At 48.9% G+C, this 24,549-nt stretch overlaps 5 protein-coding genes across 5 annotated transcripts; 3 read left to right on the plus strand and 2 right to left on the minus strand.

Moving 5' to 3' along the window:
• Window positions 1-1,153: 1,153 nt before the first annotated feature.
• Window positions 1,154-5,826, minus strand: ABOM_006535 (CORVET complex membrane-binding subunit VPS8; the record flags this gene model as incomplete). The annotated part of the gene is made up of 3 exons (XM_022533664.1): window positions 1,154-4,956; window positions 5,015-5,450; window positions 5,500-5,826. 3 exons carry the CDS (start codon window positions 5,824-5,826, stop codon window positions 1,154-1,156), a joined length of 4,566 nt encoding a protein of 1,521 aa, XP_022389223.1.
• A 1,569-nt stretch (window positions 5,827-7,395) lies between these two features.
• ABOM_006536 (uncharacterized protein) lies at window positions 7,396-8,422 on the plus strand (the record flags this gene model as incomplete). Its single annotated transcript, XM_022533665.1, has 2 exons — window positions 7,396-7,882; window positions 8,061-8,422. 2 exons carry the CDS (start codon window positions 7,396-7,398, stop codon window positions 8,420-8,422), a joined length of 849 nt encoding a protein of 282 aa, XP_022389272.1.
• A 308-nt stretch (window positions 8,423-8,730) lies between these two features.
• ABOM_006537 (DEAD/DEAH box helicase) lies at window positions 8,731-11,924 on the minus strand (the record flags this gene model as incomplete). Its single annotated transcript, XM_022533666.1, has 9 exons — window positions 8,731-8,762; window positions 8,816-8,930; window positions 8,978-9,398; window positions 9,446-9,892; window positions 9,943-10,104; window positions 10,156-10,327; window positions 10,384-10,867; window positions 10,927-11,109; window positions 11,166-11,924. 9 exons carry the CDS (start codon window positions 11,922-11,924, stop codon window positions 8,731-8,733), a joined length of 2,775 nt encoding a protein of 924 aa, XP_022389225.1.
• A 5,366-nt stretch (window positions 11,925-17,290) lies between these two features.
• On the plus strand, window positions 17,291-18,016 carry ABOM_006538 (PHD finger and BAH domain protein (Snt2); the record flags this gene model as incomplete). The annotated part of the gene is made up of 1 exon (XM_022533667.1): window positions 17,291-18,016. One exon carries the CDS (start codon window positions 17,291-17,293, stop codon window positions 18,014-18,016), a length of 726 nt encoding a protein of 241 aa, XP_022389236.1.
• Window positions 18,017-18,222: 206 nt separating this feature from the next.
• Window positions 18,223-22,597, plus strand: ABOM_006539 (PHD finger and BAH domain protein (Snt2); the record flags this gene model as incomplete). The annotated part of the gene is made up of 3 exons (XM_022533668.1): window positions 18,223-18,650; window positions 18,704-19,127; window positions 19,181-22,597. The coding sequence occupies 3 exons, from the start codon at window positions 18,223-18,225 to the stop codon at window positions 22,595-22,597; spliced, it is 4,269 nt and encodes a 1,422-aa protein (XP_022389222.1).
• Between the last annotated feature and the right edge of the window lie 1,952 nt (window positions 22,598-24,549).

The following is a 24,549-nucleotide window of genomic DNA, read 5'->3' on the forward strand; positions in this document are numbered from 1 at the left end:
AGAAACTCAAAACTCACCTACTAGTGAAAAGTGGCGTCAGCCATGATATGCCCACCGGACTAGGCCTTGAGACCTAGAGGGATGTCATTGAAAGGCATATTCTCGAGTAGCGCGGGTAGCCAGAATGGCAGATGGAGCAAGCATGTGAGCGGCAAATTGGAGTCACGACCAGTGTGGACTGGAATGGGGTGGATGAGAGGGGGTGTTCCTGGACCACAGACGGTTCCAAATTGGCAACATCAGGCGTGGATATTTCAAACTGGTTGGAGGGACACAAGGTTCGTAGAACGGAGGGCCCGTTTGGAGAGGGCAACAAAAAGTCCATTTTATCGTAGGCCGTCTCACAAGAGTGAATCTTATAGATCGATGGACAGGACGACGCGCCGCGCACGGAGGATGTCAGGGTCTTTTCTTTTGTCTTTAATTTCCGATGATGGCCAGCCTCGCACCATGGATATTAGTGTGACAGACGCCTGGGTCAATCAGATCGCAAGGATCGAGGGTTCTCTTAACGGTCAAGATGATGACGAGTGGGGAAGGTTGACGGTGAAGGCCCGTCGAGAAGGAGGCCATGTGATGTTGGCCGTTCCTCTTTGGGGGGTTTAATTGGAATTCCTCGTCCCATCTTGTGATACGTCACTTGGAAACCAGCTGATCGGGAGCAAATTAGTTGGAAACCAAATCGGCCCGCTTTGGCCATCTTCATGGACGACTTCGTTTTTGACTTAATTAAGCAACTCGATTAACCGCCGCCAAAAAGTTTAACCCCCAAACTTGTCTCACTTTAAATCCTCCGGAAGTAACTATCAGTCAATCATTGGTTCTATCCACTGCCACGGCCTCATCGTGCCACCCAACCTGATGGGGAAAGGGTATAAAGGAATCACTAAATGAAATCACATAGTGGGGATTAAGCAAAGATACATACATGGGTTTGATTCAAATCGTGACACTCATTCATTATTTACAGGACAGATGGGGCATGACAACAACTCCCAGTCAGACCCTTCGCGTTGGAAATGCCGTTTACTGGGGTGCCCAGAATGGTCCAAGTTCAGCAAACACTGTCGATGATACAAGTGTCGACAGGAAAAGACCACCGCGGGCCCGGTCGGCATCTCACTGCGACTTTCTGGGGATCCCCGCATGTCACCTACTGACTCCACGTCCGCATGTCCTTCATGGAAGTGTGCCGCCTGACCCGCCTCGGCCACTGCCGCCGCCTTGCCCTTCCCGCGGGCGACCGCAGGGTCAAGCCGCCCTTCAATTTGTCGTGACATTCGGCGTTGATGGGCATCCGCCTGCCTCTGCTTCCAAGCCTCCCAGAATTCAGAGCCAACCCCGGGTCCCAAATGCGCTGCCGGCAGACCTCACACACCTGGCCTCGCGGCCGCCACCCCCTTTGACGCAGTCGCGTTACCTCGTCCACATGCACAAAGAGATCTCGATCCAGCATCCCGTTGGCCAGGGCCAGGAGTGACTTCTCGTAAGTATAAGCCGAGAAGATAGAAGCCAAGACTGCGCGGAGTTCAAGGAGCGAAGGCGACCAGCGGGATGCGCGAGTGAGAAATGCTCGCAGAATTCGGAGAAAGGCAACGTCATTGCGATCGGTCGAGGCTCCGCCGACCCGGACAGTGCTGGATAGCAGCGCCGTGAACACCTGTTGTACCAATGTACGGACAGATGACATTAGTTGGGTCGAATTGCTCCCCATCCTCGAAATCATTGGTGCCAGTTGGGTCAATTTACTTTCCGCGTGTTCCTTCTGGATCAGGGCAAACACACTACTGGCAGTACGGACGACAGCTTCAATAAGGTCGAGCCAGAGTTTCTCATCGAACGAGAGAGGCTGGTCAACAGCATGTTTTCCAATCCCATTCCTCTCGCCATTCCGCTGCTTCTTGGCTGTTTTCGACTGGCCTTGGCACAACCATGTACCAACACGCACATACTTGTTTAGAGATTCAACAAGGTCGTCAATCGCTTCTGCCGTGCTGGCCGAGTCTGGGGTCTCCTGTATACTTCGGAGAATGCCAACGAGCCCCGACTCGAGTGTCTTAAGATGCGCAATGAGACGGTCCATAGCAGCTCTGATCTGGCCTTGCCTGGCCAGCAGAATAACAGCAGCATCCACTACCCCACTTTCTTCCATTGAAGGCAGCAGTTCTTCAAGCCGAACATCGCCAACTCGTAGCTCATCAACAAAATCAGCGACATGTGAAGGGTTGTACTTGCAAAGCAATTGCACGTAGCGCTCTACCATCCAATTCTCTACTGGCTTTGAAAGCCGCCGCTCAGCACCGGGATGCGTCGTAGGGTCAACCACGACAGTCAAGTACTGGTACTGCTCGTAGGCATCGTTTTCCAGAGCTTCGAGGAACGCTGCGTGCGTTTCAGGAGCATAATCCTGCATTGTCTGAGCGGCCTTCTGGACACCTATCCCTGCTATCTGGCCAGCGTGAGTTTTAATCACTTCTATGACATGTCGCCTTTGCCTTTTCCCTAACCCGGAGCCGGCCCGCAGGCAATCCTGTAGGCAGGTAAAAATCGCCTCTTGCCCACTGTGGTCTTCTAGATAGGTCAGAATTAACTCAGGAAATTGCTTCTCGGAACGATAGGTTGACTTGAGAATCCGGAAGAAACGCGCCTCCCGAAAGAGCGGGATCATGCTCTGAATATCTGGAGGGTGATAGAAAGATAAGAGGTACTCTGCGCTGAGTTCGCAGTCCTCTGCCATGTCTTGGTTTGGGTATCGGCACAACCGCTCCAAAACCTGGTGGAGTGTACTTCCAGAGAGTAGAATGTACTGGGGGTATTTAGGAAGGTTGCGAGCAAGGAACATGTCTAGGTAAATGGTATCAGATGAAGCAAAGGTTGGCGGTGTCATGACCTGGAGCAAGATGCTGATTAAATATTGCCGATTGATGGATATTCCTCTGAAAGGTGTCTCGTCTGGCTCTTGTTCGTTCAAGAAACTATCCTCGAATGCTTCATTGAGCATGCTCATGAAGCTGGGGGTATCGAATTTTAGGATAGCTTGCAGATCCGAGAACAACCCATTCGATTGAGTGTGAACCCCTGATTCCGCCCCAGACAGATTCCCAGAGAAGAGATATTCGTATAAGGCTGCCTTAGCCTGAGTAGCTTCGGTGTCACCCATGTCATTCCCAGTAGGGTATACACGGCCTGTTAAGACAAATGAGAGATATGGAAACATCTTCATCGCGTTCGTATATCGTTTAAGTTCATCCACCGAGCCCCCGTTAACCCAAGATCCTTGGGGTGGGACTAAGGCTAAGAGTTCTTGTAGAGGCCCCACGTAATCTCCTACACAGCGATTCCAGACGTAAATGAATGCGTCGTACAAGTTATAATGTTTACACAGCGTCGTCACTTGGTCAATATCCATGGTGGCCGTCTCAAGCAGACAAATTATCTCTTCCAATCGGCTGGCAGTATGGTTCGTGGCAAAGTGATTGATAAGCGCTTTAACGGCAGTAGGCGGAAGAGTGCGCACTGTCCCTTCAACTATGTATGATTCAAGGGCATCAAGGAAGACGCCTTGTGAGTCATGCTCCTCATACCAGTTGAATACCTCATCCCAAAGGAAATCTTCATCGTCCATACAGACACAAGCCGAGATGGAGACCTCGGCCAATTCCTCAAGCTGTTGATTTCCCAGCCGCTCAGTGTTAGCTTCCTGGTTTCGACCAAAGGCATACTTCAGCGAAGCTGACACCATTTCCAGGAGTTTCTCTTGCACGATAGGCTGCCTCAGTGCATCTTCGTCAGGTAACCCGATGGTGAGCTTTTCTCCGCTGCCTTTGTAGAAGGATGTTGCTAATCGGATTGCCCCAATGAAGTCTCCGGCTTCCATGAGTGCAAGTAATCGATCTGCCCAATTGGAGAGGGCTCCAACCAGTGTATCGCTATAGCCCAACAAAAACAGACGCCCTTTATAAGAGCGAAAGCTCATATAAAAAGCATCGGCTACCACGCCATGCATTGAAGTATCTTCTTCATTGAACTGTTCGACCAGAGAATGAAGCTGAGAGGAGAACAAATCGGCATGGTATATATGTTTGTTAAGAAGATCGATGCTATCCGTTACACGCATAGAATGATCTTCAAGAATAAGTAGTTGTTGCGTTATGGTGAGCACTGCCAGGACCGAACGACTCAGCCATTGCACAGCAACAATTGCTTCTTCGGCCTTCCATCTGCTCCGCGCCTTAAACTCCAGGCTAGGTGGTCTGTCCCTGCTGGGTGATTCATCTGCTGCTTCAATCTCAGACACGTCTAAGACAGTCAACACATTTGACCAACAATAAACAAGCTTTGTTTTCGAAACTTGCACATCCTTGCCCTTGAGCTTAATCGCTGGAAACCAGGCCAAGGCTCCGGTCATTGCGCCATGGGCGGCAACTTCTTTTGGGCGTGGAGCTTTATGTTGGGTCTGTGCTACAGGTGTTGTTGAGACAATAACTAAGAGATATGGTGTAAGCATCGCAACCAATCCCAAAGAATCGGTTGGCTGCTCAACGTTTCCAAGCGGCAGGGGCGAAAAGGCAAGGACAGAGCTTGGCTTTCGCGGCCGGTTGCCGTGCGCTATATGTTGGGGATAACGACCCAGGATCCTTGTTGTCTTCACTGTCCGTCCCATCGCGCCCAGGCCTCGAGTCGCCAGATGTGAAAAAGCCATTCCTGAATTGTCGGCAGATACGAGGGCAGTGCGCCTTGTGCCAAGGAAGCCTACATGAATGACAGACGATCCAGGAAGGTGGCCATCAGCAGTGCGAGTATCAGTATGAGTTTCGGAGAGAGGTGGTATTTGAAGAAAAGGCCGCGCCGGCCTCACAATCTCCCATGTGAATATATCGCCCGAAACATGTCCCCCGGCAATTGTCGTGTGGTCCGCGGATAGTGCCAACGACGTGATTGCTCCACATTCGGTAGCTATATGTAGAAGTCAACGGAGGTCAGAACAACAAGGCGGGGCAGGCTCCCAACGTACCCTTAGTCCCCTGTCCAATGATCGCTTTGAGACTTTGTTGATAGTCAAACACCAGGATAATTCCCTTGGACGTTCCAATCACTATCGTAGTGGAGACCGCCAAACATGTGGGATGGCCAAAATTACGTTTACCGACCTCCGAAAATGCCTGGCCAGTTATCTTTCTTAACTTAGTCCACCGCACAATATCCCAAGGACCTAGGGGAGTCTCAGCATCGGAATCCACGGTACCCGGAGTGAGGCGGCTCGTAAGCGATGACTGTCGGGAGTGAATGTGAGCGAAGAACGGCGACGACGGTCGAGCCCCGCTCAAAGACGGAGACGAAAGGCGGGACTGGAAGCGGAGATCGAAGGGACGATGCGACGGACTTGGACTGGCGCGAGACGAGCTTCGAAGGACCAAAACATTGCTACTTTGCGATGACAAAAGAGAATCCTAAAGTGATCAGCGGATAGCCCGGCTAAAAACAGCAGTCGCAACACACATGCAAAGAAGGAGTATCATCCGGGGTGGAAGCTGTCTCGTCGACGCTTCCGGGAGTACCAAGCTGCCTGATACGGGGCGACATTGGTACATTGCCCGTACCGGCGTCAAGTTGGGCGTTCCTTCTCTCAAACGAATGGTTTGGGCTGGCTACATCAGGGAGATCCTCTTCGATGTATGCCATTGAGCCCTCCCCATACCCCTCAGGTGACACCCCATCGACAGAGATGCCGTTACTCTTTGGCTGAACATCTCCCGCGTCCTCTTCCCCCAAGTCGAGCTCATCCTCTCGTGCCCGGTCATCACTGCCCTCAATCATGGAGCTCATCAGCAATATGTTCGAATGACCATCGCTTCGACAATATCGCAGGAAAAGGCGGTCACGGAATCAAGATTTAAGTGTGGCACCGATACGTTCTGGTTAATGACTGTCTCACGATCTCAGGCCACAAAGCTTCAGTGAACGACTGGCCGAGTGCGGGCCGATAGATGGATATTAGGTGCGGAACACACAGAGGAGCGCTTGCCGACAATCCGACTGGTTAGCAGGAGAATGTTCCCGATGGGAAACTGAGTCAAGATCTAGATGCAATTAACTGGCAAGTGGTTGTGTAAACCGAGCAAGAGTACCCGCGAGCTCGGCTTTGTCGCAAGTCGGGGAAGATGAAGATCATCGACGGAAGGTAACGAGGAGCTGGAGGCTGAGAGTCCCTTCCGGCCTCAGGTCAACATTTGGTTGGTTTTGCTTGGCTTCCGGGGGGGCGGTGCCCCACAAGCCACGAGTGGCTACCAATTACACGACAACTCATCCTTTCTTGCTTGTCAGTCATAATACTAATGTCATTGTTGACACATACTATAGAGGTGCTGGAGATTTGTCCCAAGAGAGCGTTTCCTTATCCTCACACCATCCTTATTCTCCTATTCGATGTCCAGACCCTCTTCATCTACCGCAATCTGGGCATCTAATCATACCTCAGCCATCAGTCAAAGTGCTATGCGCGTTGTATGCAAAGGAGTATATTGCAAGACAGGCCTTATAGCAGCTTGCAGAACAACAATGACTCAGAATGTTAACCCGATGGGCCATCGCAATGCTTTAAGTGTGAATTATAAGTTATTATGGATAGGAGCTATCCTGGCTAGTCTTTTACAGTACCACTCAATGAGTAGAGTATATCGCATTCACTGAAATGCCGTGTAGCAAGCGGGCTCCTGGCCTATGTTGATGGGTTTCTTTGCAGCTGACTACACTTATTGATATGAATAGTATTACCGTGGTCTAGTCATATTATATACTTCATCCAGGGTATCCTCAGTAATTTGCTCAAGGGTGGGTTACCAGTGTCAGCATGTGACCAGCGTGCCTTAAGGTGCCTTAGTCCAACTACTATTCACATCACCCGCAGGCCCCAAGTTACATCGACTGGACAAGGTCAATTCTTTCATTTAAGACCCTTGTCTGGTTTTTGGCATAGTGCTGCCCTGTCCCGTCCCTCTAGTGGCACTAATCCTCCTGAAGAGAAAATTAACCTTTATCTATATTGTTCCCCTCCGAATTTCTCTATAGCGCTTTTCACAAGGCAAGTCACAAGGGATTGATAGGCCACATGCTATACATTCATTCTTCAGCGCTGCATGATTTGATCATTTGGTAGCATTCAGCCCTCTCCCTAGTTCTGGCAAAAATTCAGAGATATAAATAATCGAAATTCCTTCACCAGGGTAAAATTGAATGAAGAAATGGCATTATTCTTTCAGTCTAACGCCAAGGCATGATATCCTTGCGATACTGGTAGCCCTTCATATATAATATAAACATGCCTTCTAACAAACATCCCATCCTCCCCTACCTCTTATTTCCTCTCTTCCTCCTCTCCACCATTCAAATCGCCCAATGCGCTCCATCAACCTGCAATGGCCAATCCACATTCTGCACCCGCAAGTATTCCAACATCACCCAACTGGCGCCCACGACAGCCCCTTCGTCGGCCCCCTCCCACAGCATAATCAAAACCTGGAGGTAACAGAACAACTTGACCTGGGGATCCGCTTCCTGCAGGGCCAAACCCATAAAGCCCTTGACAACGCCAATACCATTCAATTATGCCATACATCCTGTCTTCTCGAGGACGCCGGAACCCTGGAGTCCTTCCTGGGCACGGTCAAGACCTGGCTGGACAGCCATCCAGATGAAGTGGTCACCTTACTGCTTACGAATGGTGATGGCTTCCCCGTATCACGGTTCGATGAGGTATTCGCCGGTGCCGGGATTAAGGATTATGCATTCATACCGAGCTCGTCGCCGGATGTGCTGGCCATGGATTCGTGGCCGACATTGGGAGACCTGATCAGTACGGGGAAGCGACTTGTGGTATTTTTGGGTAAGTACACGTGTCTTCCTTTTGTTTTCTTTTCAGTACGGACTAGGGAGTGTTTTGGAGGGGATGTCTTGAGTGGTACCTATATAGTGGAGATATAATCTCCACTATGTGTATGAGACATTTTCGTTGGTCTTGTTCCGATAGGGCGTGTGTATTGAGCTGAGCATATTGCTTCTAGATTACGGCGCCGACACTAAATCCGTTCCATATATATTGGACGAATTCGGTTACTTCTTCGAGACGCCCTACGATGTGACGGATGCCTCGTTCCCGAATTGCAATATCGATCGGCCTTCTGGAGCATCGGCCGACGGGCGCATGTATATCGTCAATCATTTCCTAGATGTCAATGTGCTGGGGGTCCTGGTGCCCGACCGGATCCGCGCGCCCAAGACCAATGCTGTCTCGGGCAATGGGAGTATCGGGGCACAGTCCGACTTATGTCGGTCCATGTATAAACGGCTGCCTAATGTGGTCCTTGTGGATTTTGTAGATCAGGGTGAGGTTATGAAGGCTCAGAATACGCTAAACGGGGTTTAGATTAGTTTTATTAGATTCCCTTAGGACCAATGCGTTGCCACAGATACTACTATAGTCATGTATCATATTCACTGACTAGAAGACGCTGCTTTCTATAAGTTCTAGTAACCTAAAAACTATAGTAAATCAACTATACACTCCAATGTCTCAACTTCTATGAATATACACTTCATAGCCTTGTATATGTATATATGCTAGTAACCCGTTCAATGTGCCATACGATAACTGAGCATGAGTGACCCCATTTTCGTGAAAGTTCCAAAAGTTTGCCAGTTCATTAACCCTCATATACACGAGAGTATCATACGTTACTCATCCAATTCGACTTGCATTTCACGTTCTGTGGCATTGTTAGTAGGATAGATACTGAACGTTGCGAAAAATTATACGTACCCCAGATTTTATTTGCTGATGCAACAATTACTTCTGCTTTGGCAAGCAGCTTTTTGGCATACCGTTGCGCTTCTGAGGGGTGAGCTTGGCTTCTCTGTGCTTTTCGTGGATTTACCTGGTGCCGGTTAATGATCTTCTGTTTCAGAGCGATATTCATCTTACCATCATTAATATGGGAACAAGATCATTTGCATTGGCCTTTGCCAACGCTCTCAAGTTCTGGAACCCCTTGTCTCGTAGTAACCTAGCTAGCCGGCCTTTGACATAGGTGACTTGAGCCATCTCCAATAAATCAGCGCGAGCACCGGCTTCCAACCGAACCCGCATATGATCAAGGACTGCCGCAAGCATGCCCCAGCCCATGCGTTGACAGAACTTGATCATACTAGCGGCAAACCCGTGGCAGTGTTGGGCCAATGACTGGACTGTCCCGCGAGGGGTCCGGTAGCGGCTGGCGACCACCGATAGGGGAACTTCATTACTCAAATCACGAAGCTGAAGCGCGGTGTAAGCGCGACGGTAGACGGCGGCCAGTTTTATCTGCTCTGGAGTGTCCTCTTTGAGAGATGAACCGCTTTGAACCCTGTGGCGTTATTAGTATGCTCTTGCGTTATGTTCAGATCAACATACATTCTGTTTACAAAACCCGGCTGAACACCAACAAATTGCAAAGCACGCAGCCCACTTTCATCAAGGTTGTCTAGCTGGTCTCGAAAAATGGGCCAATCGATTTGTGTGGTCGTCGCTACCTGGAGAGGGGTGAACATGTAGAAGATATGCATGTCGCCATCCATCACAAAAGCCTGTAACGCTCGGTTTAGCTCTTCGTTGATAAAAAGACCATCCTCAGGTGCGAATGCAGATGCAACAATAGCTTGGCCAAGCCCGGTCGCAACATATGATTCATCACCGTTTTGATGCAAAAGATTTTCGCTGACCAATTCTTGGAGCGCAGAGTTCATAATGCTATACGCTATCTTTTTGTCCGTGGTCCGGTAAAGAAGGGTGCATTTCACGTAATCCTTGATCGCTTCAAAACCAGAGACGAGACCCGTGGCTATAGCTTCCAGAATTGCCCTAAACAGGCATGAGCTCATGACTAGTTCTCGTTCGTTTTGGTTACCTACCTCTTGAGGCCACGCTTCTCTGGCGTTAGACAGCTCTCGATTGCTGGCATACCGGCTTCCAGCAGGTCGCAGACAGTCTGTAGCTCAGACTTTCCACAAATGAGGTAGGTCTCGCCTGCCTCATCTTTTCCCTTTCGACCAGCCCGCCCACACATTTGGCGCCTTCAACTGTTAGCACGAGGATTTTTGAAATGTGCAAAGGGTTGTCCCTACAGCATTGCTGGTCCCACCAAGTCACGTCCCATCCGAACACCATTAATAATGACCCTCCTGGCAGGAAGATTGACTCCGGCCGCAAGACTGCAAGTGGCTATGAGAACCCTCAAAACGCCATGATCGTAAGCCTGCCCTATGAAATCACGTTCTTCTGTTGTCATGCCCGCATCTAGAACAAGGTCAGTCCGTATCAATGAGAAGCGGTAGTCGACATGAAGTACCTACGGTAAAAAGCCACGCCTCTGACCAATGTATTCTCGAGGACTGGATCAAGACCACTTGGAAGGCTTCGTAGTTCAGCAAGCAGGTCCAATCGTCTGCTTAATTCATCTGGGTCTACTGCGGCTGGTACTGGCATTGCTTCACTAATGATAGAGGCATGGAGTTGGCAAGATTGTCTGCTACCGCAGAAAACCAATGCACTATATCCTTCAGCAGCCGTGTCGATCGATAACGCTACCATCGCATTTGTGGTTGGATTTGCAAATGCTTGAGACGTCGGGGGCTGGATTATACGATGGGGAGGCATAGTGTCCGTAAGGGATACGGTGGACATTGATGGCGATTGTGTGATTGTCTGGAATAGCTGCCTCGAGGTTTCTGCGGGGTAAATCGCGTTCTCATATACGAGATAGTCCTCAATCGGAATAGGCCGATATGTTGAGATGTAGTAGTTTGCATTCATCCACTCTGCAAGTAATTCAGTGTTCTGATGATCTGTCAGCCTGCTTTCTAAACATCGACATTGGTAACAAAGAATGGCCATACCGATAAAGTGGCGCTCATGCCAATGATCTGGATGTCCTGCTGCAGCAGAAGTATCTTGGTGACCATTAGTTCCAGAAGATACCCGCGATGCTCATCGTCAAGCATATGCAGCTCGTCCAGGACAACGACACCCAAGTCTCCGATGCTGTGTTCTTCGATAGCAGTGTTGATGAGTGAATTAGCCTAATATATGGGTTTTAACTATGCCCAGCATACAACTGAATACAGCGCTGACAAACCTTCTCAATTGTGCAAACCGCAATATCTGTATTTGCCCAGGTAGCGGTTGACCTGCTACCTCCGAAGAAACCAGTGACTCGGATCGACTTTTGTAGCTTCTTCCAACGTTGATGGTATGGCATCGCGCCAGCTACTTGATCATCGATGTCGTCGATGCGTTTTTCAACATCCTGAACCATGCGTTTAAGCCATTTCGACTTTTCCTGGACTAGTGCGACGTATGGAAGAACCAAAATGGCTTTACGAGAAGGATTCTCGATGATACGTTTCAGCATCAGAACATCAGCTACAAGAGACTTCCCTCCTCCTGTAGGGGCCGTATAGATCAAATGCTTTTCACCCTCAAGTAGACCCGGGGCAAGCAGACATGACGCCTGCCATGGATAGATGCTTCTGACACCAACAGAAGCAAAGTTAGACACTAGCGCTGGTGACAATCCATATCGGGGATCATCTAAGAATAAACAAGGGTCATAGACATAGTCTTCACTGGGAGCTGTTTCCGGTTGCTGCTCCTCCTTTTTTTCTGATATACTTGCCGCCACAGGACGGATCTCACTGGCAGTTAGACGACTCCTGGAAGGGACCACAGAAGGTCGGACAAAATCGACTGGACGAGAACTCAAGTGGCTGGTAGAGGTAGAGTAACTTGGAACGGAAACTTTATGAGCATTGTCCTGGTTATTTTGCTGACGAGCAACATCAATGGTGGTCTGGAAGCCATGGAACTGAAATGGCTGATCCGACTGTGCTGACATGTCTTGGGCATGTATCACCTGACAACTGGTGATGGTAAACAAGCTCCCATGAAAATGCCCAATACAGCTGACAGTAGATCCGGGGGCAACAGCTGCTTGGAAATAAATTGTTTACATTCACAAATACCGACAGCACGTGCTCTTGTATTTCACCTCAGCACCTCTAGTAGAAATAAATTATATGCTGATTATTTACGGTCAGCATCAAGAAGGTGTTCTGAGAAACTTTCCTGGTTTCTAAGTAAGTAAGATGCTGGTAATAATACTAGTAGAAAATTCAATAATTAAGTATGAGGTAAGAATCACGATCAATGAAAGGCAGCAACGCGCAACGCGGTCGTTGTGGGATACTAGTACTACTAGTAGTAGTAGCAATTGCACCTAGCCCCAGTCTCCATAGCCTGAGGCAGAAAAGCCCCTGGGACTTATCATTGGCTCCTGGAACGCTTTCAATAAACAAACACTTGTTTCTGCCTAAGGCTCCAAGGCTGATCGGAAATGCAGCCAATTCCCAGCGCGAAACGTTCCTGGATCGTCTCATCCGCTAACCGGAGCCCTGGTGATCAGCAAGCCCATTGAGGGATGAGTCGCGGCAGTCGCCTAACCCAACAAAGATTGGCTTGCTTTAGTTCAATAACTCACCCGGATAAGTTGTACCCAACGCGGTAATTTAACTACCTGTCCACCATGTTTGCAGAGGGCTAATGGGAGCCCACCCTTGGGTCCAGTAAGCTGGACGCCGCCCTCAAGCACAGACATATTCCATTCGCCATGCCTTCTATTTTCCGTGTCCTCTGAAGATTAAATAAAATATTTTAGTGGTAAGTGTGTGAATAATTCATAATTCCATGCAACATCCGACACAAGAAATTTGTGTATACCATAGAGTATTAGATACTATCTTTGGCTTTGGGCATATCCTGTTTTCTAGTTACTCAGTCTTCCTCTCCGTCGCTTCTACTCGGGTTGAGAGGTCGAAAGGGTCGTTTATACCCTGCACAAGGCGTTGCCAATGATCACCTGATGATACTTTCCTCCCACTACTGACTAATTTGCCCTGGTTGTTATGCTCCGCAACCGTGTACACGAGTGGCTTGGAGTGCTCCGTACTAGTTATTGACGTCCCCCTTGATGCCGGATGTCTTCTTTACATTGTCCCCTCACTTCTAACTCACTAGTTCACTGAGGATCATAAATATAGAAGGATCTGGGTGATTTCTCCTTTTTTGTATAATCGCGTATTGTATAAAAAAAAAAAAAAGAAAAGAAAAAGAAAAAGAAAGAAAGTGGAAATTTATGTTACCACACACGGGTGAGTCGGGCGAAAGGCCATGGGCTTCCCAGAAGGATGGATGCCAGAAAAAAAAAAAAAAACTCATCCGTGGTCCACTTGGATGTGACCACCACGGCCGAAACTAAGTAGTAACTTGAACCTTTTACTAAGGTCCTACTGGGTAATACTCTTACTCCGTACGGAGCAATTTATTACATTTTTATTTTTATTATTATGCTCTCACGACTCATGGACATAATCGAATCCGCCTTTCACTGCCTAAATAAGCAGGAGGGAAATGGCTGAAAGAATATACGGAGTACATTCTCTTGCCTTTTCTCGGAAGCGATTAAGCTCCTCTCACCTTTGCCAAAAGAGATTCATATTGCCAACATATTTTTATGTTTTAAGCCTAGCGAGCTAAGTTTGATATCTAATGTGATTGGGTAGACCGCCAGATGACGAGAGATGATAATTCGATACTGGACAGTAAGCGATGATAGATATTCTTTGGTACAATCGTACTCACAGCCTGGCGTTGGCCTTCTTGAACCATGTCATGGTTAAGGGTACTAGTAATAGATTTGATCACTCTCTGCTAGATATAAGGCTGCACTCAATCAAACCCAAAAGGACACGCGGCGTCAAGGCTTCTTTTAGTCGAAAATGCACCAGACGCTAGACTACTACTGATACTACTAATATACTAATATTGTTGACACTCACTCCCTACAATTTTATCCTTACCCGAGACGGACATTTTGTTTCGGTCGTGTGGCAGGTTATAATGTGGCAACGCAAAGGTCAGGACAATTACCGGGCAACAAATCATCAGCCGTGGAGAATTCGTCTCTTGTTGCGGTGATTGTCATTGGCCCGAGTCAATGGTGGTATATGATCCAACAAGTACCTAAGGTACGTAGGTCGCTCGACCGGTTTAGAGTTAACGTCTAGGACCTTTATGATCACAGCGCACTGGATCGGAGGCAATGAAACTGAGATTTTATTGATTGACTGTCGGCTGTTGACCCAATTTATACACGGCTTGCGTTTGTTAATAAGACCGTTGCGGTTTCATAATGAAGAGAAGGATAGCCAAGACAAAAATCGAGCCAGAGAAGGTCCGTCCTCGCGGGGGAGACCCCAGTAAGACCTCAGTACCCTACATAAAATCATAAATGACGCTAAGGGCTTTCCTCCGCGGCCACCGGAATGTGTTATCATCACCTCAACCTTACTGTGATGGCCCCCTTTCAGTCGGACGAAACAATATTTTTTTTTTGTTTTACCTCCCGTCAGTATCGGCACGCCATTATCCTTGATAGGCTACCTCATTGTCGTGACAGATCAGCTGTGGTCTACATAAAGAACCCCCATGATTGAGGATCTACTGTGTAGCTGCTAATCACCGCTAACCGCCTAGCCTGCAGGTAATGGAACCATGGGACCTGCACCATGCTCCCTTTTCTCTATGGTCATTTTGAACCGAGTTTTCGGTCGTCGACCTAAGTAGTAGGTAGAACCTTACCATTTTCAGAGATACGTATCCATCCATGCCCTTCTTCTCTGATCGCTCGGTTGTACAATCCATTTTGCAAAATACGCCCCTCCACATCCCCCCTCGTAAAATATTATTCTAGGCACTATCGATTAAGTTGTTTGGCCGCTGGCGAGGGCTACTATTACCGTTACTTAACCGCCACCTAGGGGAAAAATAGGTCCGACGAGCTTCATCTCTAGCCCCAAGGCCGTTTTCATACCAATAAATATGTAGCTATCTGAATATACCTAGCTTATCTAGTAGTTAGTTCCCAAGAGTAAGCCTCTGTGCTAACCAGCATCAACTCTGTGCTCTGACCCGGCATCATTTATCGGATGATATCATCCCTACCCAAAAAAGGTCAAGTTAGTTGTTCTGCAAATTCTGAGACGTGGGCAGATTTCCAAAAAGAAAATGACCTGCAGTAATAATGCGGTATCACCCATTCGTATACTGTACCCCTACTTCGAACTTACCGTCTACCTTCTGGGAATTTATCCCCGGTAAGATAGGAGTATCATGGATCCAGACAACTTAGTATCATCTTAGTGCGCCATAGTAATATTAGTTCGTAATTATATGAGCATGAGAGTCAGCCTACTGCCTCTCCTCCGCTTCAAGACATGCTGCGCCTGCTTTTCCCTCGATAGACTTGGCATTTGGGATTTTCCAGATCCGCGCATGCGCTGCCCTACGTGACAACATTCCTGCCACAGACTATGTGTCTCCAATGTCCATACCCTCTTTCCTTATTTCCTTATTTCACTTTTACTTGATCTTCCGTCCCCTCCTCCCCTCTCCTTCATTTTCGAGGGGGGGGGACAGCCTGTTATTTTTCTTCAATGGAGTACAAACCTGAGCAGATGAATGAACAACGGAAATGCTAGTCTGGTTTGGGCCATCTTTTATATTTAAACATAGAAAATTCTCTTTTCGTCCTGCATGGTTTTCATTTTCATTTTCATTTTTTTTTCTGCCTGTCTTTCTTTCTTCCATGTTCTTTTCGTTTTCCCCTTTAAGACACTCTCCACGAGTCCTCCTGGTTTATCCCCTTCCACCGAGCCCCGTCCTCGTCCTAATTGATCCTTTCCATGGCCCCTCCCGGGTATCAACATCATTCTTTACATCGGGTCGCTCGGCCCACACAATCCCTTTCTAACAAGACCAGCGACAAGCTCCGTGATATTGCTAAAATGTATTCCCGCTAAACCCAGTAATCACGTAGATCACCCAACGGGCCACAACACCGCATTAATAGAGTAAGGGGAACAAAGTAATGGCTATACTAGAGGCACTACCACCCACCCAAGGGAAAAGGAAAAAAAAGCAAAAAAAATAGAAAACCCTTTAGCGGCGCGGGAAGGCTAGCCAAAGCACCGGGACACTGGACCATGTATTAAACCATAAAACGAAAAGGAAAGGAGAGTAATCGCGATTTTCTCTGGTTCTTGGTGGATGGAGGATCCGTCATATTAACATATCGGGACTAGGGGCGAGGACGTGGACTGGTCGGGATCCTGGACGGCTTTCCTGATTCCTCTTGTCTCTTTCTCTTGTCTCTTTCTCTTCCCTCTCTTCTCTACTCTCTCTTTCTCTGGCTTGTCGCCTTTTCCATTCTTGTCCCACTTCTTCCTCTGCTTGTTTCTCTCATCCCAATTCTACTTATGTTAGTCTACCCTCTTCCGTTCTTCTCTTCCCCCTTCCTTGTGCCTATATCATTTCGGCCCTCGTCGTCTCGGTAGCCCTGGTCAAACCTTCTAACTACGGCCGAACTACGAACTAGTTCCGTTCTGTTGGTTACGGCCTACTGATCCATTTGCTATTTGGAGCATTCACCCCACGAGTCCACCCTAGTGGCTTGATTTCTTCTACCGCCGTTCCCTTCATTTGGCTATTCTGACAGCTTCAGCGGCCCTTCTGTCTCTCCTTCTCTTCTCTTCGTACCTCCTTGATTACCTTTTTGGTTTTCTTTGCTTTATCGCATCCTGCTCCTGTACATCTTCCACACATCAGTGTTCTGCTTCCCCTACTGCTACCACGGACTTCTTTCACGTCCACTTAGTAGTCTATTCTTGTCATATTTCGGGGCCTGTCGATCTTGATATTCCTCCCGCACATCTGGTGCATTTCATTTTCCGACATTGGCACAACACTGATTTTCCCACTCCCTTGCGGGAATTAGAGGAGTCTTAACGGGGGAGAAAAGAAAAGAGGGAAAGTTATTACCGAAAACTGGGATCCGTCGTCAAAGTATCACTTTCAGTCCTTCGTGTGGTCAACACCGCACCACAGGGCCTTTTCGTCTCCCTTCCGACTTTTACTTCCCCCCCTTCATATTCCATTCGGTTGATCCATACGATTATTACGTCCGCCCATCTGCAAACTCAACGCCTATGAGGGCTCGACTAACCGCGACGGCTTGTTGCTGAAGTTCACACCACCGTGTTGTAGGCAGTTTTGCAAGGCCTTGACGCCACCACTTGAGGGGGTTATATGCCACCCTCCAACCCATCTTGATTTAGCTTTTGTTTTTGTCGCGTCTGAGGGTTGGTCATGGCCTCGGATAGGTCACCGCCCCAGAAGTCGCAGCAACACCACGTGAGGCCCAATTCTTCCTCTTCCGCTGCAGCAACTGCCGCGGGTCAACGTCGCATGCCCACCCCTGGCCAGTCATCCCGAACGGGTTCTGCCGACTCTCCCACCCCCCAAGGGCTCGCCACCCTCAACGAACGGCAGTCCCAACCCATGACTGCCAGTACTTCAACTTCAGAAGTTGCGGGTACGGAGCCGCCTAGTACCTCCGCCACTCCTGCGCCCTATGGGACGCGCTCCAGAGGTCGTAATGCGGCTCCTCGCCCCAACTACGCGGAGGACCGTGACATCGACATGGACTTGGAAATCGCTCAACCCGCAACCAAAGCTGCGAAGCGAACTAACGGTGTGCCTAATCAATCCACCAATGGCACTAAAACGGATGGCGAAAAATCAGCGCCATCTTCGAATTCTCGAAAAAGTCAAACGGCGGTGAATGGAACCACTAGTCCCGCTTCTGCTGCCAAAGATTCAATTCCTGGTACCTCGTCCTTCTCTGCAAAACTGGAGGAAGCCAATGGTGCTTCAAATTCAAGAAAACGAAAGCAACCGGCCAGCGCTACGACTTCCAGTTCTGCAAATGGGAGCGCATCTAAGAAGATCTTTACCACGCGCCCGGCGCCAGTCAAGGGCAGAATGACTCAAACTCGAACATGGTCTCTTTCGAGAATCGAGGCGCTCATCTAGAAGATGGAAAACTAATAGCTGATGACGGCACAACGTTTTCCGTAAACGGTCAGTTCTTTTTTATTTAGTTTTATTTTTCTTTCTATTCCCAACTTGTTCATTCTATGGAACGAGTTTAACATCTCGGAAGTTACTGAGACTTGAGTATAGACCACGTTTACCTCATCTGTGAACCCCCAGGAGAACCGTATTACTTGGCACGTATCATGGAGTTCATTCCAAACAAGGATGTGCCTTCTGGCCCCATTGAGGCAGTGCGCGTTAATTGGTATTACAGGCCACGTGATATACAGCGCAAGGTTGCAGATACGAGACTTGTGTTTGCATCCATGCATTCCGATACATGCCCGCTTACTTCGTTACGGGGAAAGTGTCAGATTAAGCATCTTTCGGAGATTGACGATCTTGAGGAGTACAGGAAGACTCGGGACTGTTTTTGGTATGACAAGATGTTTGACAGATATATCCATCGGTACTATGAGGTCATTCCTACAAAAAGAGTGATCAACGTCCCTGCGAATGTCAAAAGAGTCCTTGATGATCGCTGGAAATTTGTTCTTGTCGAGATCGGTAAAAGGAAAGAACTGACTAGCGCCGTCAAAACCTGCAAGCGCTGCAGTTTGTATGCTGCGAGGTACGTATGACTATGCCTATGAGTCGATGTTATCATATGCTCATATTTTGTAGTACTGATTCCGTGGATTGCGCTGTGTGCCACAATACGTATCATATGTATTGTGTACGTCCTGTTCTAACCAAGAAGCCCGCTCGTGGATTTGCATGGGCTTGTGCGGCCTGCAGTCGTGCCCAGGAGCGGAAACTTGAGGCTCGAAACACTCCAATCCTTGGAGAGTCCCAAGCGGAAGTTGAGGAAGAAATCGTCGAGGAGGAGGAGGAAGAGCCCAACGGCGCGAACGGCACAACAAGCAGTACCCCTGCCGTTGTCGAAGAAGAAGCCCCTCGGCCAGCCACAGAAGAACAGGTTGCGCAGGCCAGGATGTGGCCTTACCGTTATTTGGGCATACACTGCCGTGTTGAAGATGCGCTAGACTATGACGACCGGATATATCCTCGAGCAAGCTCTCGGTTGGGACCGCGGTTCCAGGCGATCGTAAACCCTTGGCCAGGCGCCCTGTGGAATATGTCAAGCCAACCGATATCAAGAAGAAATATATGAAAAGTTCTGGAGGTCGTAAGGACTCGAAGCTCTCGAAAGAGGCCCTAGCTGCACTTGAAGCTGCGAAGCAAGAGAAGGCAAACAGACCAAAATGGGTTATGGATGAGCCGCAGGGATATGTACGGCGCGGCGAAGACGAGCCGGTTACTGTGAGCGGTAAGCAGGTACGCACGGCGGAGTTAATGTTCAAGATGCCCACTGCGACCCAAATACCCTCTCGGGGCGAAGACGATGCGCCTGGTGCGGATCTCAGCGCTGCGGATCGAGAGAAGTTCATCGACGACTATATGGTTAAAGCAAAGGAGATAGCGCCTGATCTTGGGGTCGAAAAGTACTCGACAAATTTTCTGGATAAGGCCTTGGAGCTGCTGTATGCAAACAGTTTCGATGTCGAGACTGCTCTTTCGAAATTGAAGCAGATGAACAAGTACAAGGATCTAAAGGAACCCCATCTGCGTCCTGAAGAAGTAAAAGCTTTCGAACAGGGCGTTGCGAAGTACGGATCGGAGTGGCGGAACCTGACGAAACACGTCGGTACTGTACCACATTATCAAATTGTGCGGTTCTACTACATGTGGAAGAAGACAGCCCGCGGTCACCAGATTTGGGATCATTATGAAGGTAGGCGGGGCAAGAAGGAAGCCAAACGGAACAACACCGCAAAGCTTGTGGATGACGTGGCAGATGATTATGATGATTCTGCCTATGATAATGAGAAGGCCGTTGAGAAAAAGCGTGGTTTTCAGTGCAAGTTCTGCTCTACGCGTACTTCACGTCAGTGGCGGCGTGCCCCTGGGATCCCGCCCGGAACTACAACCCCAAGCGAACCATCCGCAAAGCAACGAGATAAGGGCCCACAGCTTACGGTAGCTCTCTGCTTACGATGCGCTCTACTATGGAGAAAATATGGTATCCAGTGGGAGAATGTCGATGAAGTCGCCAAGAAAATATCTCAAAGTGGCAACAAGTCGTGGCGCCGGCGTGTTGATGAAGAACTGCTGACACAGCTCCTTATTTCCACCGAGACTCCGATTAGCATCAATAGTGCGACTGCTGCGACGGCTGCCTCGATTGGTGTTCCGGTGACAGCCAACCCTCAAGTACAGGAGACCACAAAAAAGAAGGGACGCATCAACGATAAAGACAGTGGCGCGACTTCGACTGCTACATCAGTGGAACCGGCACCGAGGAAGAAGCCGGCACCAGAGAAGGCCCCGGAACCAGCGCCGATTGTTCCCGACCCACCCAAGGCTAAGACACTCCCCTGTGCCGTCTGTAACAAGATGGAACCTATGGGTGATCAACATTTATCCTGTAGGGATTGTCGGCTAACCGTTCATCGAAGCTGCTACGGAGTCAGCCCGTCACGGAATTGCGCCAAATGGCTATGCGACATGTGTACCAATGACAGAAATCCGTTGTTCTCGACTTGTTACGAGTGTGTTTTGTGTCCTGTGACCTGGACAGAGCATGAGTTGATGGAAGCTCCAAGGTCGACACACAAGAAGAAGACTGAGCGGGATCGGGAAAAGGAGAGGCTAGAGAAGGAGATGGTTAGCGAAGCTATCAAGCTTTATCGACAAAGGCAGGAAGCTGTAGGCAAGCCGATCGGCCCTCGAGAACCGCTGAAGCGCACTGATGGTAACAACTGGGTACATGTCGCTTGTGCGGTTTGGACTCCTGAGATCAAGTTTGCCAACTCCAAAGAGCTTGAACCAGCTGAAGGATTTGCACTCATTCCGGCAGACAAGTACCGCGAGGTTTGCAAAATCTGCAAGTCAAACAATGGTGCTTGTGTGCCATGCCATTTCAGCGGCTGCAATGCTCAATTCCATGTCGGTTGCGCGTTCCAGGCGGAGTACACATTCGGCTTCGATATCACACCCGTTAAGAGCTCTAAGAGAGATACTGTGCAAACTGTACGACTCAAGGATGAGGTAGGAGTAGCCTCTGCAGGGATTTGGTGTCCCCATCACATCGTACCGTCTGTCGTTCATGCAGTAGGCGAGCCGACGGAGGAAGAAGGCATCAACGCTCTCCAGCGATTTGTCCAAAACTACAAACAAGCCGACCTTTCCTTGACTGGGACTCTGCGTAGAGCAGCGTATGTTCAGCAGTCTGTTAGTGCATCACAACACAGTGCGACGTCGGCTGGACACCGACGGGCATCCGCTGTCAATGGCGTTACCGCTCCTCCGCCTACAACGAAGGATACCTCTAAGAACACCGCGGTGTCCGCTGAGGAAACTACAGACGAGATGGATATTGATTCCGAAAGCCATGCACCCGCCCAGATCACTGGCCCGGACGCAACAAGAAAATGTGCGCGTTGCTCTACCGCATACACCCCTCGGTGGTGGCCTATCGATAAGTCGCAGCGAACAACAGCTGCAGATCACAGGGCACCTCTACTCAATGGAGCTGGGATGAATGAACCAAGATTTCCGCCTGCGGCCTCAGCAAGCCCACCATATATTCATCGAAACCCCTCTCAGCATTCTCTCACAAAGCTTAACGGTGAATTCAATCCCGCAGATAGGAATGGACTAGCGGGTAATGCCGAAGTATCATTGGGCCAACAGAATCAGGAGTCATATGAGTGTCATAAATGCCATCTCAAACAGATACCTGCCGGTCCTGCCCAGCCCTCTCCAGAGCCTCGACCGTCTCCTTACTCGGCTCAGCGGCCAGTCCTCCCCGCACCACGTCTTCCAGAATATCACAGCCACCCTTACGGCCCTCATTCCCATCCTCCTCAAACTGGGGTGTTGCCTAGGCCTCTTGGTCCGCCACCTTCTAATGGACCTGAATGGTATCCGGGATATGAACAGCGTCCCGGCGATTATGGGGATAAGCTTCGCAATGGCATTCCAGTTGCTAGCTACCGCGGAGGGCCTCCACCCCCACCGCACCATATGAATGGCTTCCAGCCCGCTCCTTCACACCATGCCCCGCCGCATCATTACACGAGCGGAACTCATCCTCCTCCTCCACCCCCCCAGCCGTTTCCCACTCACCAGAGCCCCTATGGACCAGTCTCTATACCCTCTCCTCATCTTTCTCACCCGGCGGGGCCCCGACCATACGCCCCATCGGCGTCACCTCCTGATGTGCACTCTACGATGGTTCGACACTCCCCGCAACACTCACTCAGTGCATTGAACGGGGGACCACCGGCACGTGTATACTCTGTCGATCGCGTTCTTAGTGCGCCAACGCAGTCGCCTCCGGTTTCGCAAGCACATGTTGATCCACGAGGTCGGACTCCACCAGTGAAATTAGACGATACACCTGTCATCGCGCCCGCAGGTCCGACGAGCAGCAGCAGGCATACGAATGTCAACGGGACAAATGGCGGTTCTGGTGCCAGCGCAAGCCCATCGCTCAAGAATTTACTTTCTTAAGCCTTATTCCAGCTCTATGCTTACAGAACCTTAGAAGGAGGATTTCCAGGGGATGTATGATATAGCTCTATTACGTTATTGTTCTTCTTTTCTTTTTCTTTTTTCTTTTTTTTTCACTCTACTTTGGCATTTGTGTTGTTTGGACCGTGTGGCATTTAAAAACGGGGTTTGGGTTCTTGCCATCAGCGTGGTTCTAGATTAATCCGTTACTATTTTTCCCTTGCTTCCCGTTCGTCTGTATGCATCTTCTTTTCCTTTCTCCTTTCCTTTTACGTTTTTGGTTCCTACATCACGAGCATGATATATTTGGGTTGCACCGCTGTCCGCAATAGCCCAAAAGTATTCAGGGTGGCATGGACTGGGAGTTTCATATATTAGCGTTGATAATTGTTTTCCACGGTTTCCGATGTATCGTCGTCCATATGAAAACACGGTTGCGCGAGGCTTCATTGGGCCGTCGGCAGGCGAATGCAGTTTGAACCCTTGATAGAAGAAGAGAAGCGGGGTAGATACTACAAATGATAATAGTACTTAGTATGCCGTTTCCAGTGTCTTTTTCTTCCTTCATGGTATGGATCGACGGGGACGATCCCGGACGCGAGGGACTAATAGGACGTGAAGGGAACCTGGTCATTTACATTGACCCGAGCGCCGAAGGCAGTTGGACAGCTGATGCAATGTACTGTGACAGGGGATCTTCACCGGGCTTTTGATTTGTCTATGATTGAGCCTCAGATAAAGGCAAAATGGAAGGATTATGTTAAGTGGTTAGTGCTTATTGGTGGTGCTTTTTATTGTTAGTTTTATATTGGTGGCTCCCGAGTTAGGTTTGACAATTCCCACTTAGTTGCGACTAGGGGCGGAATCTGGAATCTGGACCCGGTCTGCGATTCGATCGATTTATTCCTTCTCTGCATCTGTTCACCATGACAGTTCTGCAATTGTATATTGGACGGGGGAGTGCAGTTCGGTGTGTAAATATCCTTTGACACCTTTACCACTTACCGAAATCAATGAATATGATTAATTACAAGAGTATCGATGCATGTACGCCGGGCCCCGTCCTTGCATCAAGCTCAGAACTTTAACGTCGTCGATCCTACACAGAATGCATGAACCACATTCCAAGGTCTACAAACAACATTTCGCTCACACGAGAACACTTGATACATACAGATACATACATACATACATACATGTCCATGCGCCCGCAACCGACACTGGAATGGAACCATGTGACAGCTTGGTTCCCGTGGGGCTCTTTTTCCCTGTTCAAGGATAGGATACCCGGTGATTGGTGGATTTTCCGAACGAATGGGCACAACGGGATTTCCATTGATTCACGTTGGAGGCACAGCAAGGCCACCGGCGCCGATGCCCTGCTGCCGAGAGGCAGGAAAACAGTACCAGCGCGTCAAATATCATCTTTCAGGCGAAACATCAGGATCCAAAATTTCCCCGGATTCTCAGGAAGGTTATTTACAAAAGGTTGCTCACGTAAGAAACTGCAGAGAGGGGGGCGCGCGCAATCTTTGCCACCTGTCACAACGGTTGAGGGAATCAAAAATTGTGGTTATCTCATTTATTTGTTCGGTTGATCATCCATCACATCATACGAACCACATTCTTAGGGTGGGAGTCGACGTCAGCGGTTGGTTGCCACTTCTTTTTTTTCTTTTCTTTTTTTTTTCTCTCCTCTTTTTTTTTTTCTATTTTCGCGCAATGCTAAGGTTAAGTCCTTACAGCACAGAAAGTGCTTATGTGCCATGCGCATGGAAGTTCTAGAAGATGATGAACTTCTTGTTGATTACATATCCGCATTGGCAATTCAGAATGTAAATTACAATCTGTAATGTACCGCAGGAGGGGAGGGGGAACAAACAGAGACATTGAAGAAGGCTGAGTACCTTAGGGTAGTACTTGTACCTAGGTAAGTAGATGATCTCAATAAA

The sequence above is a fragment of the Aspergillus bombycis genome, assembly GCF_001792695.1.
Source record: "Aspergillus bombycis strain NRRL26010 chromosome Unknown contig00041, whole genome shotgun sequence".
Taxonomy (NCBI): domain Eukaryota; kingdom Fungi; phylum Ascomycota; class Eurotiomycetes; order Eurotiales; family Aspergillaceae; genus Aspergillus; species Aspergillus bombycis.